The sequence below is a fragment of the Mirounga leonina genome, unplaced genomic scaffold, assembly GCF_011800145.1.
Source record: "Mirounga leonina isolate KUSES-001 unplaced genomic scaffold, KU_Mleo_1.0 Mir_151, whole genome shotgun sequence".
Taxonomy (NCBI): domain Eukaryota; kingdom Metazoa; phylum Chordata; class Mammalia; order Carnivora; family Phocidae; genus Mirounga; species Mirounga leonina.
Window position 1 is genome coordinate 4,298,145 of NW_023270377.1, and position 13,565 is coordinate 4,311,709.

Consider the following 13,565-nt stretch of genomic DNA (forward strand, 5'->3'; position numbering starts at 1 on the left):
ATTGCATTCGAGAAAAAGCACACTAGTAAATAAAATTCATATTGATGAGAATTCTCTGAACTCACTAATAAAAGAAGATTAGTATTATAACCCCCGCAGTCAATACTTTCCACAGCAATTTATGGATGCAAATAATATGCCATCAAATTATTTCAAGTGTAGCTATAATTCAACGGACCTGAATCTTCTTGCTGAACTTTAAATGTAGAATTATCACCAAAATAATCAAAGGAATGCCTGTCTCTCTCAGAGGGTAATCAGGCGTCGGAAGTCCCTAGAACAATATTTTTCCGGCGAAATAGCAAAGTGGATGGCAAATCTGCCTAGGTAAAATGAGTAACAGCTTACACAGGCCCAGTGTCAAGCGGCGAAAAGACCCGGCTGTAGCAACGTAAATCAAGCAAGGAGTCGAACATTTTTTCTTAGTATTCAAAAAACAAGGTAACCATACCAGAGACTCTGTGCCTGTTAACTATCTCATAATGAGATGGAGTATTTATTATGCTCATAAAGAAACCAGCCTTTTGCCCTGGGCTTCGATTTTTTTTTTCCTTTTCCTTTTCTTCTTTTGTAGGAGTGCAGAAAGAGGGATAGAGCTTAGAGACCCCACAGACACCTCCTGCCCCGCGGATTCCAACGATTCCCCTCACGCCGCCCAAGCCACCTCGGGGTCTGGGCGTGAAGGGAGTGCAGGCGGTGCAGTCAGAGGCGTCCTAATGAATTCCTTTCAAACCGCCTGCCGCCGGAGCCATCTATTACTGCGGCCTGGAGTGGGGAAACGCGCTCGAGATGTCTTTGTCCGGGTGGCGGTGGCGCGGGGGGGGGGGGGGGGGGGGGGGGGGGGGGGGGGCGAGCAGGAGGAGGGCGGCTGGCGGCGGGGCCGGCGAGTTTTCCCAGCGCTCGGGAGCGCCGGGGATGCACCTTCCTCTCTTTCCTCAGGGGCCCTTTGGGTGGGCAGTGGGTTCCTGGCTGAAGAGGTGGTCTGGAATTAAGACGTCCCCCTGGGGGCCTTGGGGTTAGAGCGGGAGAAAGAAGAGCGAGAAAGAAGAGCTTCAAAGAATAGGGTCGATAAATTCATAAAGATCGATTTATCTTTATCTCCCAATTAAATGTGCTTGTAAGTGATACATAACACACGTCCAACACGGGCCAACTCCCCAACCACTAGCTCCTCGGCGTGAGCTGATTTTTAATGACTGATACAACAATGCCCTTCTCTCCTCTCCTCGCGAGCCAGGTGCTTGTCAGCGGTTCCGGGCGAACGTCTAGACCCGGGAAGTTGGAGCCCAGGCCCGGGAGGCGCGTGGAAGGCCCGCGCGCGCTGGAGCGCATTGCGCGGGCTGCCCTTGCCGCGAACGATTCCATTTTTAAAGAGAAATTCAAGCACTGGAAGTTTTTGTTTTTGTCATAGAGAAGGGCCTAAGCACCTCCCTAGCTCCCACTCCCTCCCCGCCAGTTCCCTTACTCCCAAATTCTGGGGTTTTGCCATTGTTGAGACAGGGGAAACATCTTGAGGGAATCGGCTCCATCCTGCAGTAGGCAAAGGGGAACCGCGCGCCCTCGAGTCCTCATTCAGGAAACCGGGTGGCGGCGCCGGGGTGAGCGCTCCCTCCGTTCTCAACGTGCTTAATTAGCGCCTATTTACAAAACGCAGCTTTTATTTGAGCAAACATCATAAAGCTTTCATCAGGATAATCTCACGTTATACAGTCTGGAGGCACAGCAACTCCCCCTTCCTCCCCGAGGATGGAGCGGATAAAGGACTGGCTTTATTATCATAATTATCGTGGCTGTTATTTTGGTGCGCGCAGGCAAAGTGTGTAAATAGGTGCGATGATTAAGAATGTCATGAAAAATGAGAAGGGATCGCTCACGGGAGGGCCCAGGTCGGGATGGGGGAACCAGCTCGGGGGGCGCAGCGAGCAACCCGGCCAGCTCCCGCCCGTGTCTGGGGCCTTCCAGCTCCCGGCCAGGGCCCGAGGGGCGGATGTGAAGGGGCAGGACCTTGTTGCCAACTCCGGGAACCTCTTCTGGACCACGGGCGCAGCAGCAGCACCCAGCGGTAGGGTGAGCCGCGGGCAGGTTTGTTCCAGTGCATTTGAGGAAGAAATAAAACGCCCTCGGCCCGGCCGCGGTAGGTCCTGACCCCGGAAGCTGCCCTGGGCGGAGGCCTCGACAAGGCTGTCGGGCCGCGGGGTGCGAGCCGTGGAGCTTTGGAGCCCACAGCCCGCTTTCAAGTTTGCGCGGCGCGGGCCCGGCGCGCAGGTTCCGGCTCTCGGGCCCGCGCGCTCCGCCGGTGGCGCCCGCAGGCGGCTCCACGCCAGCCCTGCTGGAAGGGGCGGAGTCCCGCTTTCGCCCCCGCCCCCTCCCGGCTCAGCCAATAGGCGGTGGCGCCCGGCCCCACGTGAGGTAAGCCCGGCCGGGCAGCAGGCAAAATGTGAATGAGAAAGAGGAGCGCGATTTAAAGGTGCTGGCGGCGCCCGCCGAAGACAAGTGCGCCAGCTTCGCGCGCTCCCCAGCGGCCCGCGGGAGGCGACGGACTGCGGATCCGACAGGCGGACGCACCGACGGCTCCGAGCCGGGGCCGAGGGTGGCAGACGAGACGCGCGCGGGCTCCGACGGGCAGGCGGCGGGCAGAGGCTTCAGCGTGCCCGCGGGGCCCGGGTGCCCTCTCCACTCCCGGGCGCACGGCCTCACCCCGCGCACCGCCCACACGCGCTCCCGCCGGGCATGCAACCCGCCCGGGACTGAGGGTCGGCGGCGCCTGCTCTCAGGGTCCCGGCCGGCCCCTGCCCGGCGCACCCGGCTGTGCCCCCGGCGCCCGGCGGGCTTCCTGGCGGCGGCGCGGCGCGGGGACTTTTCGCCTCTCGCTGGCCTCTCCCGAGCGCGTCTATGAGCGCAGCGTTCCCGCCGTCGCTGATGATGATGCAGCGCCCGCTGGGGAGTAGTACCGCCTTCAGCATAGACTCGCTGATCGGCAGCCCGCCGCAGCCCAGCCCTGGCCATTTCGTCTACACCGGCTACCCCATGTTTATGCCCTACCGGCCGGTGGTGCTGCCGCCACCGCCGCCGCCGCCACCCGCGCTGCCCCAGGCCGCGCTGCAGCCCGCGCTGCCGCCCGCGCACCCTCACCACCAGATCCCCAGCCTGCCCACCGGCTTCTGCTCCAGCCTGGCGCAGGGCATGGCGCTCACCTCCACGCTCATGGCTACGCTGCCCGGAGGCTTCTCGGCGTCTCCCCAGCACCAGGAGGCGGCGGCCGCCCGCAAGTTCGCGCCGCAGCCGCTGCCGGGGGGCGGCAACTTCGACAAGGCGGAGGCGCTGCAAGCCGACGCTGAGGACGGCAAAGGCTTCCTGGCCAAGGAGGGCTCGTTGCTTGCCTTCTCCGCGGCCGAGGCTGTGCAAGCGTCGCTCGGTGAGTCGGCGGCGCGCGCCACCCGGACGCGGGGGCGGGAGGGGGCGGGGGCGAGCCAGCTCCAGGTTCCCGCTGGGGCCGAGGGGGCGAGGCCGAGCCCCCTTCCGACTCCCGCCCCGGCTTCCCCCCTCCTGAGCAGCAGGAGGACGCGGCGGAGCTGTGCCGCGAGGCCTCCGGGGGGCATTTAGAGCCGAGCAACAAGCTAGGGGGTGGGATGGCATTTAGCTCCCGGGGCCAGCTGCTGCGCGGGGCGGCTGATCTGTCTCGCGGCGAATTTGGATGAGTCTATCCCCCCTCCCGCGCGCCGTGACCTGGGATCCCGGATAGGTTTCAGCCCTTAGGGGTGGCGGGTTGGGCTGTGCGTCTCAGCAGTGCGTGTGCTCAGGGGGCGCCCAGACCTATTAAACCCCTTCACTAGGCTTGCCCGAGAGAAGCGGATTCCTGGGAGGTTGTGCGTCTGCGTGTGTGTTGGGGTGTCTGGTGGGAACTTCTCCTAAGGCTACAAAACTTCCCTTTTACCAACATTATCTGTCTCAAAAAAAAAAAAAAAAAAAAAAAGACACGGTCTGGGATCTGTACCTCCCTGTGTCTCCACTTTGCGATGTAAATTGAGGTTCACTAAATTTTCATTGGGGGGGTAAGATGGATCATGAATTTCCCCCTCCGTCCTCACCCAGCCCCCACCCTGGGGACAAAGAGGACGCTCTCTTGGGCCTCACGCCTCCTGTTACTTATGCCTTAAGCTGCCGGAGGCTGGGAGGGTGCAGACGTGGCCTGGCGGCCCCTTGAGTGATGGTTCTGGGCAAAGGGCCGTCGTCTGTACTGTCTTCTTTCCTCCTTTGAGCTTTCTCACGCCCCCCCCCCTTCTCTGCCCCTCAAAGGCCAGGAAATCACAATGTGTTAATGTCATAGAAAGACAATCCGCTAAGGGGGGAAAAGGCCCAAGTGAGGGTGGGAAGGGGAAAGGAAGGCCAGTGTGCGAAATGTAATAAAACGCCGTTTGGTTTTGCTTTCAGTCGGGGCTGTCAGAGGGCAAGGGAAAGACGAGTCAAAGGTGGAAGACGACCCGAAGGGCAAGGAGGAGAGTTTCTCGCTGGAGAGTGATCTGGACTACAGCTCGGATGACAATCTGACTGGCCAGGCGGCTCACAAGGAGGAAGACCCCGGCCATGCGCTGGAGGAGACCCCGCCGAGCGGCGGGGCCGCGGGCAGCACCACGTCCACGGGCAAGAACCGGCGGCGGCGGACTGCCTTCACCAGTGAGCAGCTGCTCGAGCTGGAGAAGGAGTTCCACTGCAAAAAGTACCTCTCACTGACCGAGCGCTCGCAGATCGCCCACGCCCTCAAACTCAGCGAGGTGCAAGTGAAAATCTGGTTCCAGAACCGCCGGGCCAAGTGGAAACGCGTGAAGGCTGGCAACGCCAATTCCAAGACAGGGGAGCCCTCCAGGAACCCCAAGATCGTCGTCCCCATCCCCGTCCACGTCAGCAGGTTCGCTATCAGAAGTCAGCATCAGCAGCTGGAGCAGGCCCGACCCTGAGGGTCCAGGGAGAGCCAGGGCCTGGACCACCGTGGAGAAGCCATAGCTCTGGAGGGAACCACGGTGGCCTCTGCCATGTTTGAAGCAAAACTCAAAGTCACCCCCCCCCCAACTTTGGACATCCCAAGCACATTGAGAGTATATTCATTAAAAAAAGGCTTAAAAGACTGCTTTTGAAGGGGCTACAGCTACACCTGAAGACACACTAAATATTTATTATACTATCCTACTTTGTACATAGATATCTATATAAACTGGATCTCAGCTGCAGTATTTTGAAAGTTATAGGACCAAACTACCCAGTAACATTCTCCACTCACAGTCCAGAAGAAAACAAAACCTCTGCTGTAATCCGCCATGCATAGCAGCCTCCTTTCCATACTTTTCCAAAGGTAAACATGACACTCAAGAACAAACCATGGGGTTTACGCTCATTTTTGTTTCTATCTTGGTTTGTGTTTTTTTTTTTAGTTGACTGAAAAGCAGATGTTCTGGGGCAGCCTGGAAATTTGCTTTGCTTTGGTTCTGCCTGGCTTTCTTTCCTGGGGTTGCACATCCTGAGCCATGTTTGAATCACGTCTCCGTTGTGTTTAATTTATTTCAATGTAGCTTATTTTCTTATAACTTATGACATTTAAACAATCGCAGTCTTGTGAATAATAAAAAGGAGAGAGAGAGAGAAGGGGAAAAAAGGACCAATCTCTGGGTCGCATAAGTGTGTCCAGATTTGACTGTTTAGAGGGTACTACTAGGGTATGGCCAGGCGGCTGGTCTGGGGCCACTACTGGATAAAGGTCCGCTGACCTGGTCTCTGCAGGCTGGCTGGACACGGGCCACCCTGCACCTTACCAGGTTTTTAAGTGGAGAGCAAGAGCTCTACTTGGGTTATAAATTTAAGGAAGCCTAATTTTCATCTTAGAAAGCTGGCATCTCCCCTTTTGCATGGTCTAATCAATACCTAGGAGGCTGGCAAACTTCGGCCAGAGGAGCAGGCGGGCGCCGGGAGGAGGGAAAGCGAGTGCGGGTATTGGCGGCTTTTCACAAACTCCTGGTGTTCTAAACCGACCACTGCCAGGGAGGAAACGCGTTTTCTTAACCAACATCCCCGGTCGGAAAAGGAGCTGTGCTCGCTCCCCAAGCTGGGCCAAACGCCCATAAATCAGGCTCCGGGCCTTATCTTGCGACGGGAGCAGAAACCCACCCAACCGAGCTGGACTTGCCGGCCGCGCTCAGCTCGAAGGAAGAGGCGGGCAGCGAGCGCAGGCGGGCCGGGCACCTCCCTCTCCCGGCGGGGTCGGAGGGGCGGGCCCCGACCACCGCCCCACCCCAAGGGCTCTGGGGCAGTCGGCCGCACAAAGAGGGTGGGGGAGAGGAACGCAGGCGGGGTGGCGGCCGGGTCCGCAGGGGTGCCCGAGAGCTGGGCAGCTCCCCGCCGTGTCGGGGCGGCCCACCGGGCGCGGGAAGGGCCCCCGCCCCCCAAGTCCCACTGCCCTCACCCCCGGGCACCGCGCCCCGGAGCCCGGCCCAGAACGCCCGCTCCTTTCCCGACCCCGAAGCGCGGGGCCAGGCCCACTGGAGATCGTCGTGGACGGGGCCGGGGCGCTCCAGGGGCGCGGAGCGAGGGAGCGAGCGCGAGCGCGGCCCGCTAACCTGCAGCCTGAAGGGCGAAGAGAAAGAAGCCAGAGGCTTCGCCACCCTCGGCCTTCCGCGTGGGGAGCAGGTTCCGAAGCAGCCGCGCGCGGTGCCCACCACGGATCTCAGCCCTAGAAGGGGAGACACGTCGCCCTTGGTCAATACCGGTATTGACTTAATTTACACGGCTTACAGCCCGTCACCTCCCCGCGCCGGAGGGCCATGGGGCCTGAGGCGTCCGCCGGCACTTCACGCACAAGGTGAGGGACCGAGGCGACCGAGGCAGCGTTTCCCGCCGTGTTCCCGAGATTTCCAGGGGCGGAAAATGGCCCAAGACTTGGTTTTCGAGCACAGTAAGACGGAGTGGCCAGTCCTCCGAAGGCCTCAGCCGGCTCTGCGGGGCGCGCAGAGCTTGGGGGCTCCTTGCGGTCCCTCCCCCCAGGGCCCTGGGGCCTGCGGTTGGGGGCTGCGCCGGGTCCGCCAGGCCCGGCCGCTCGCCGGGATCCCGCCAGTGGCCCGCCGGCGAGCGCACCCGGATCGCGCGTTGGCGTCCTGTGCTCGAGGCAGGTTTCCCCGGCCACACGCCGCTACCGCGCACTCGAGGCTAGTGGAGACGCCGCCCGCACCACGTCCCGTTCCCCCACCCCGACCCCACGCCCCGAGCCAGCCGGTCCCGGGGCGGGATGGATAGGCGCCCCCGGCGGAACGGTGGCCGGTGGTGCGGAGTCCCTGCCGAAGGAGCGGCGGCCTCCCGGGCGGGGGCGCCCCCACTCGGCACTCTGGGCCTGCGGGAAGAACCCTGGGTATGGAGAGCCCGGTACCCGCGGCAGATCCTGGAGTGTCCCCACTTCCCGTACACCTTGACACCATAACAGGTGTAACTCCTACTCATCTTCTCCAGAAGCCCAAGGTAGGGATAGAAGGCACAGAGGGACCCAGAGCCTTGGCTACACGGACCCCGCGGGAAAATGAAGCTCCCTAGAAACTGGGGGCCACCTTCAGGAATCCCCACCCGGCTGGGGGGTGTGGGGGGACCAAGTTGCCCGGCCCTCCCGCCCTTTGGAAGCACAAGGAGAGGGCCAGGGCTCCCCCAGCCTGCAGACAGGATGCGGAGCCTCTCTGTGCTCTCGGGAAGCTGTCCCCCCCTCCCCAACCCCTGAATGCCGGGGCGCCCCCGAGAGCCCGGTGCGGAGGCCGAGGCCCCAGAGACAGGCCGAGGGGAGGAAGATAAACAAGCAGCCCTTGATGGCCGCTGTCATCATGGCCGTCATCATGGCTTTCATTTGGCTGCCTAATGAGTCACATCACAGGCAGAGAGAAAAATTGTCAATCGCCCGGGCCCTAATGAATTTTTTTGCAAATTGTAATCAAGCCAGGCCGTCTCAGCTGGCTGATTAATGAGACCCACGAGGCTCGGCCAGCACCTCAGCTTTTTATTCCATCCCGTCCTCCCTGCACTAAATTAACAGCAACTTGTCTGAGCTTCAAATTAACTCCCAATGATTAATTCTGATGGGGGGGCCTGAAGAATAGCTTGTTCTAATAGGCTCTGGCCTGAGATGCTGTTGGAAATTAATACACTTCCCCTTTGGCTGCCGGCTTTAATCCAAGGTTGGGTTTTGACATCACTATATTTGTTGTTACAATAAATTCCACTTACATCTGCAGATCAAATAATTACGCTTGGGAGCTCCCGGCCCTGTGCCCCCAGCCATCCACTAGAGCCCCTCGGGGCTGCCGGCACCCCTTGTCCACCAACCTGGACAGGGGTATGTAGCAGGGGGGGTGAAGGAACAGCCACCCTACCAGGGACCCTCTGCCCTAGCTCCCCAGGGAGTTGGGTGACCCCCCCCCCCACACACACACCACCACCCTTTGGAGAACCAAGGGTACTTTGAAAACACATCACTTCCTTGAGCAGAGCCCTCTTGAGATTGGTCTTGGGCCCCCAAGCAACCTCTCCCACCCTCCCCAGCAGGGGCTGGGGATATCCTTGGGGCAGCCTGGGCCACCAGCGTTTGGATCCTCCCCCAACCCTAGTCCAAGGGGAATTTTTGAGATTTAGCACACGCTTCTACATCCAGCTTTTGCCTCCTAGTCTTCAGCCCCCTGGATTGTTCTTTCACAGGAGCTTTTCAGCTAACTGGGGTGGACTGGGGTGGGGTGGGGCCCTCCAGGTCTGCTGTGCCTCCCAAGATCATCCTGAGCCTATGGCTGCCTGAGCCTCAGCAGTTCCCTCTTGGTCTATGGCTGGCCCGAGCACCTGCATTCCAAGACTGCGGTTTCTCTCGGGGTCAAAGCCCGCTTAGCCTAGCGTCTGTTTGTTTGAGCTTAATTGGCTTAACCATTTCAGTTGTGTTGGGCAAGCCTAGCAGAGGGTCCCTGCGGTGGCTCCCTCTGCCTGGGTCTGTCCCAAGTGGAGTTATCCGCTGTCCCCCCCCCCCCCTTGGCAGGGGCTTCTGGATGCACTGGAAGTCAGGAGGGTCACTCTGGTGAACCTCAGGATCTGGTCACCACCTTCCCTGATCCTGAGCCTTCCCAGATCTCATCTGCCATCTGCAGCCCCGGCGGGGGGGCGGGGCCCTCCGGCCGCCCAGCAGTAGAGTCCACCTCGACTGGCTCTCCTCTCGCCTGCCTGCGGGATACTGGAGTGACCATGCAGCCAAGTGACCTGCCCTCGCCCAGTTGTGGCCTCCCTGGGAAGGAGGCTCCTGTATGCGTGCCCCTGTTTTCTGTCCCGGGAGACCCCAGGCCTCTGCTCCAGCGTGCACAGCCTGAGCAGGTGGCCTGCTTGGACCCTCTGCAGGGCACGGCTTCCTGGAAGACCCTGAGGCCAGGGCCTCTTTCTCTGGAAGCTTGGCACCCACCGGGGCTCTCGGGGAGCTAGGCTCTGGGGTCGAGGGGGGAAGCTGCGGTCTGGGGTCTACAGGGAGCGGCCCTGGGCGAAGGGAGGAGGCATTAATCTTCATTTTGGGCCCTTATGGTGTAAACAGGAGAAATATGATCTTGGTAACCTAACATGAATGCAAATCACAGCGTCAGAGTAATAAAGCACCTGAAACCCCGACACACAAAAGCAACACCATATGTATGAAGACAACCTGCATAAATTATAAATTACATCATAAAAATTGATTGCCTATTTGAATAGTTCAGAAGTGAGACCTCAGCTGACTTCCGCCCTCCGTGGCTTTGGTCTGAGGTCAGGGAGCGCATGTCCCCCCGACTGGCGGCGGACCCCGTGACTGGGCCTAGAGTCTCCTGCGGGAGCTGCAGACCGGCCTGGTGGCGCCGGGGGCGTGAAGCGCACTTGACGCAGGGCGCCCACTCCAGCTCCGCGCCCCGGGGGGGTGGGGGTGGGGGACAAGCCCGCAACCATGGACGCCCTGCGAGGCGCGGTGCCGGTGGGGCGAGAGGCACTACGGGCGCTGCAGCGGCTCACCGCCCCGTCTGGGTCCCAGGACACCCCCCACCCCCCCACCCCCGCGCGCGTGCTGCTTTAGCTGCCCTGAGGCCGGTCGGATTTCTAGCTCGGACCCAACGGTCCCTGCGAGCGCTCCCTCCCCACGGAGTGGGCTCTGTGGCGAGCGCAGGTGTGAGTGCGTATGGGTGGGGGCGTGAGCGCGTGGAGTTGTGCAATTCCCTGCTACGTCTCTACCCACCTTGCTGTGTTTCTCCGTTTTCCTGGATCCCCAACGGCCAAGAGAACCACCCCACTGGAGGAACCAGAAACGCCGTTCAGAGGCGCCCATCGAAGTTGAGCACCCACTGTGCGCTTGAGTCTCGCCTCGGGGCTCCTCCGACTCGTGGACCATACCTTCCACCGCCATAAGCCCACTGGAGGGGCCTGCGCCTCTGTGCTCCACCCTATTTCTTTCCTGCTGCATGGAGGCCCAGAGTCTGGTCTCTGGCCCCCCTACCCCAGAGTCCGTGTCCCCTCACTGCATTTGGCCTCTGCCATCTCCCCCCACACCCCTGACCTCCACGGTGCAGGCACCACCCCGCCTTCTAGTCTCTGGGATGACCGCCTCTGAGGTCCATGTCCTGCTCCGTCACACCCCCTCTGGCCTTTGAGCTATCCCCGAGTGTGGCCTCTGGGCTATCCCTCCTTCCCAACCTCGCAGCCCACCACCAACACCCCCACCTGCACCAGTGCGCGGACCCTGGCCTACTCCTTCCCACCGTGCTCTTCCTGGAACAGATCCCAATGACTCCACGTGTCCACCCTGGAGCTGCGCGAGGCGCTGGGCTAAGGAGGGGAAAGCCAAGGCCTGGGCAGCTCAGGGAGGGGTCGTCAGACCACGAGGAGAGCCTGTTCTTCCCGAACCATCCATCGTGCGCCCCATGGTCCCTAAAGGAGAGAGGAGCAGATCTGGTCGCACCGGGGCCCCCGCAGCTCAGAGCTCGATGGAGGCGGGGAGGCCGTCCGTGGGCGCGGCCGCCCATCCCGCGTGCGCTTCTCCTTCTCAACCCTAACCGACCTTGCTGGGGTAACTCTCCTGGGCCCTGCGCCCAATACTGCGGGCCCTGCCCAAAGGCGCGCCCAAGGCTAGAGAGAGCGGCCTGGTGTCCAGGCTAACGCCTGCGGCAGAGCCCAGCCTCGGAGGCGGACGTCACGCTGGGCGCCCACCCTCCCTCCTCCACCCGCCTTCCTCTCCTGATTTCCCGCCACTGGATCCCTCGGGGCCTTTGTCGTGCTGGTCTGTCTCTGGTGTGGCCGCACGTCGTCTTAAAGGGCCCGGCCCCCCAGCTCTGTCTCCGCAGCCGCCTGAACGACAAAGACTGAAATGGGATTACACCAACCTGATCCCATTAAGCCTCCCTCCCCCACCCTCGCCTCCCCAACCCCGCCGGAGGGCCCGGGCTCCGGCGGACTCAGATCCCCTGCCCGTTCCCTCTCTCCCCGCCCCCAGCCCGACTTCTGCCCAAGCCCCTGGTGTGGCGACCCCGCAGGGAGCTGAGCGCCTTGGGGGTTTGGAAGTGGCCGCTTGACCCCTGGGTGGGAGCGCCGGCCCTGGCTTTGAATGACAAAAACCGAGCCCGGCCACGCGGGGGCGGAAGGAAACCAGCGGTGGTGGGGGGGCGGGGGTGACCCCACCAGGCCTTGGACTGGCCTCCCTGCAGGCAGGGTCAGTCCAGCCCAGCCTGTCTGAACCCAAGGTGGGTGGTTCAGCCTCTTAGCTTCCAGGACACCTCTCCCAGGGCTCCAGCCAGGGTAGCTGGGGCCTAGAGTGCAAATAGAATCAGGAATGACACCACCCTGTACTCAGCGCTTTCCCTGCCCACTCAGATCTCACAGCCGCTGGGGGAGGCAGGGGTGAGGCCCCCTGTCTGCAGAGGTAGTAGCTAGGCCACTAGAAAGGCGCCTCCAGCTGGGTGGTGCTTGCAGTGGGGTCTGTCCTGGGATCACTGCAAAACCTGATTTCTGTCTCTGCACAAGACTTGGGCGCTGAGGACAAGGCCATCGGCCCCCCAGTCAGGGGCGGAGGCAGAGCCATGGGCCTGTTGGGGAAGAGGTGGCAGACGGAGGAGGCCGGTGGAAGGAAAGGGCTTCCAGACAGCATTCTTGCTGGTGGATCTGGGATGGTGGGGTGGGTGCTGGGGGCACTTTGGTCCTGTTTCATCTTTCCCCTTCTCTTCACAGAGTCCAGCATCTTTCCTTGGGATTGGCTAGATCTTGGGGGAGATGGAGCACAGAACAGTGCAAAGGGCACAGGAAGGGAGGGGGCAGATCCTTGTAGACACTCCCCTTAGCTAGACTGGATCAAACCAGTTCACCCATCTGAACCGTTGTCTCTTCACCTGATGACCTGGCACAAGGGTGGAACCTTCAAGATGTCTTGGTTTCTGCGGAGGTTAATGATGTAACTCAGATGAGGTGAATGGTAACGTCCTGCCACAGTAGCAGCCCATGGAGGGCCAGGTACACAGCCTCAAACGCAGACCGCCTGGGCTCCCATCCTTGGCCAACAAAGTCTCGGACCTCAACAGGCTGCCTCTTCTGTTAACCCTCGGAGACCATCTCAGCATGTGCAGGGATACCTTAGCCCCGCCCAGAGTCAGGAGCCCCCCGGGGAGAGGGGCATGGCTGTCCACGGGAGTCCTGCTCTGGCTTGTTCTCAGTCTTCAGCAGGACACCGGCAGGGGAGGTCTCGGTGGAAGTGTAAATCATGACTAATGTCGTGAAGTCTCATTTCAGAAAGGCCTTCATCATCTCTAATATTTGCAGTTACTCCTTTGCATAGACACCCATCTCCCTCCAGAGGTGTCTGGAGGGATTATTTAGAAAGCTGATAGGAGCCTGAGCATTGAAAAACTCAGAATGCAAACGCCATGGTGTCACGATCCTTGGTCAGTGAATCTCCGGTTGTGTACCATCTGGCTAGACTCATTTTCCAGGAACCTGGCTAGGGCTCTGTGCCGTCCAGAGTGTCGACCTTCATGGGGTCATCTGGAACATACTAAAGCAGTCCTTTCACATGTAGGCATGTGATTTTTGCTTTTAGACTTTAGAGGGTGGATCATTTTTTAAATGTTTATCAATAGTTTCAAAGTGGATTCTTATTTTCCATGACCATGGCTGGAATTTTCTCACCAATAATTTTCATATTTCGGCATTTTGAAAGCTATAAACTGCCAGAAAAGAATGATAATCGCCCATCTTTAAATGAGAAATTGTTAATTTGGGATTTATAAAGGACTTTCCTTAATGAATAATAGTGAAGACAGATTTGTCTTCCTGCCTCATTTTGCAAAGTCACATTTGTAAAGTCAGGAGATTTCCATTCTTCCCCCTAATTCCTCTCTCCCTCCAGAAGGAGTGGAGGCGGCCCGGGGATGAGATGAGGGGACCAAGTAGTGTCCCGGCTTCCTGAGGGCGCCCCGGAGGCTGCACTCTGCCTACCCTGGCGTCACCTGTATGCAGAGCGCCTCCCCCCGGACATTGGCGGCACAACAGTCTTTGCTCGCGGTGGTGTG

General features: G+C 60.1%; 1 protein-coding gene across 2 annotated transcripts; it reads left to right on the forward strand.

The window, feature by feature from the left end:
• The first annotated feature begins 2,892 nt into the window (after positions 1-2,892).
• GBX2 (gastrulation brain homeobox 2) lies at positions 2,893-4,955 on the forward strand. 2 transcript variants are annotated; one of them, XM_035006562.1, is made up of 3 exons: positions 2,893-3,443; positions 3,757-3,765; positions 4,432-4,567. In XM_035006562.1, exons 1-3 carry the CDS (start codon positions 2,893-2,895, stop codon positions 4,517-4,519), a joined length of 648 nt encoding a protein of 215 aa, XP_034862453.1. In that variant the 3' UTR covers positions 4,520-4,567. The 2 variants fall into 2 exon arrangements, with proteins under 2 accessions (XP_034862453.1, XP_034862452.1); XM_035006561.1 differs by lacking the exon at positions 3,757-3,765 and having other exon boundaries at positions 2,893-3,415; positions 4,432-4,955.
• The last annotated feature ends 8,610 nt before the right edge of the window (positions 4,956-13,565 follow it).

Bases quoted from the DNA above. Each gene is read 5' to 3' on its own strand.
- GBX2 (XM_035006561.1), top strand. From the start codon at position 2,893: ATGAGCGCAGCGTTCCCGCCGTCGCTGATGATGATGCAGCGCCCGCTG. The intron at 3,416-4,431 runs GTGAGTCGGCGG...TTTTGCTTTCAG, and splicing joins GGCTGTGCAAGCGTCGCTCG to TCGGGGCTGTCAGAGGGCAA.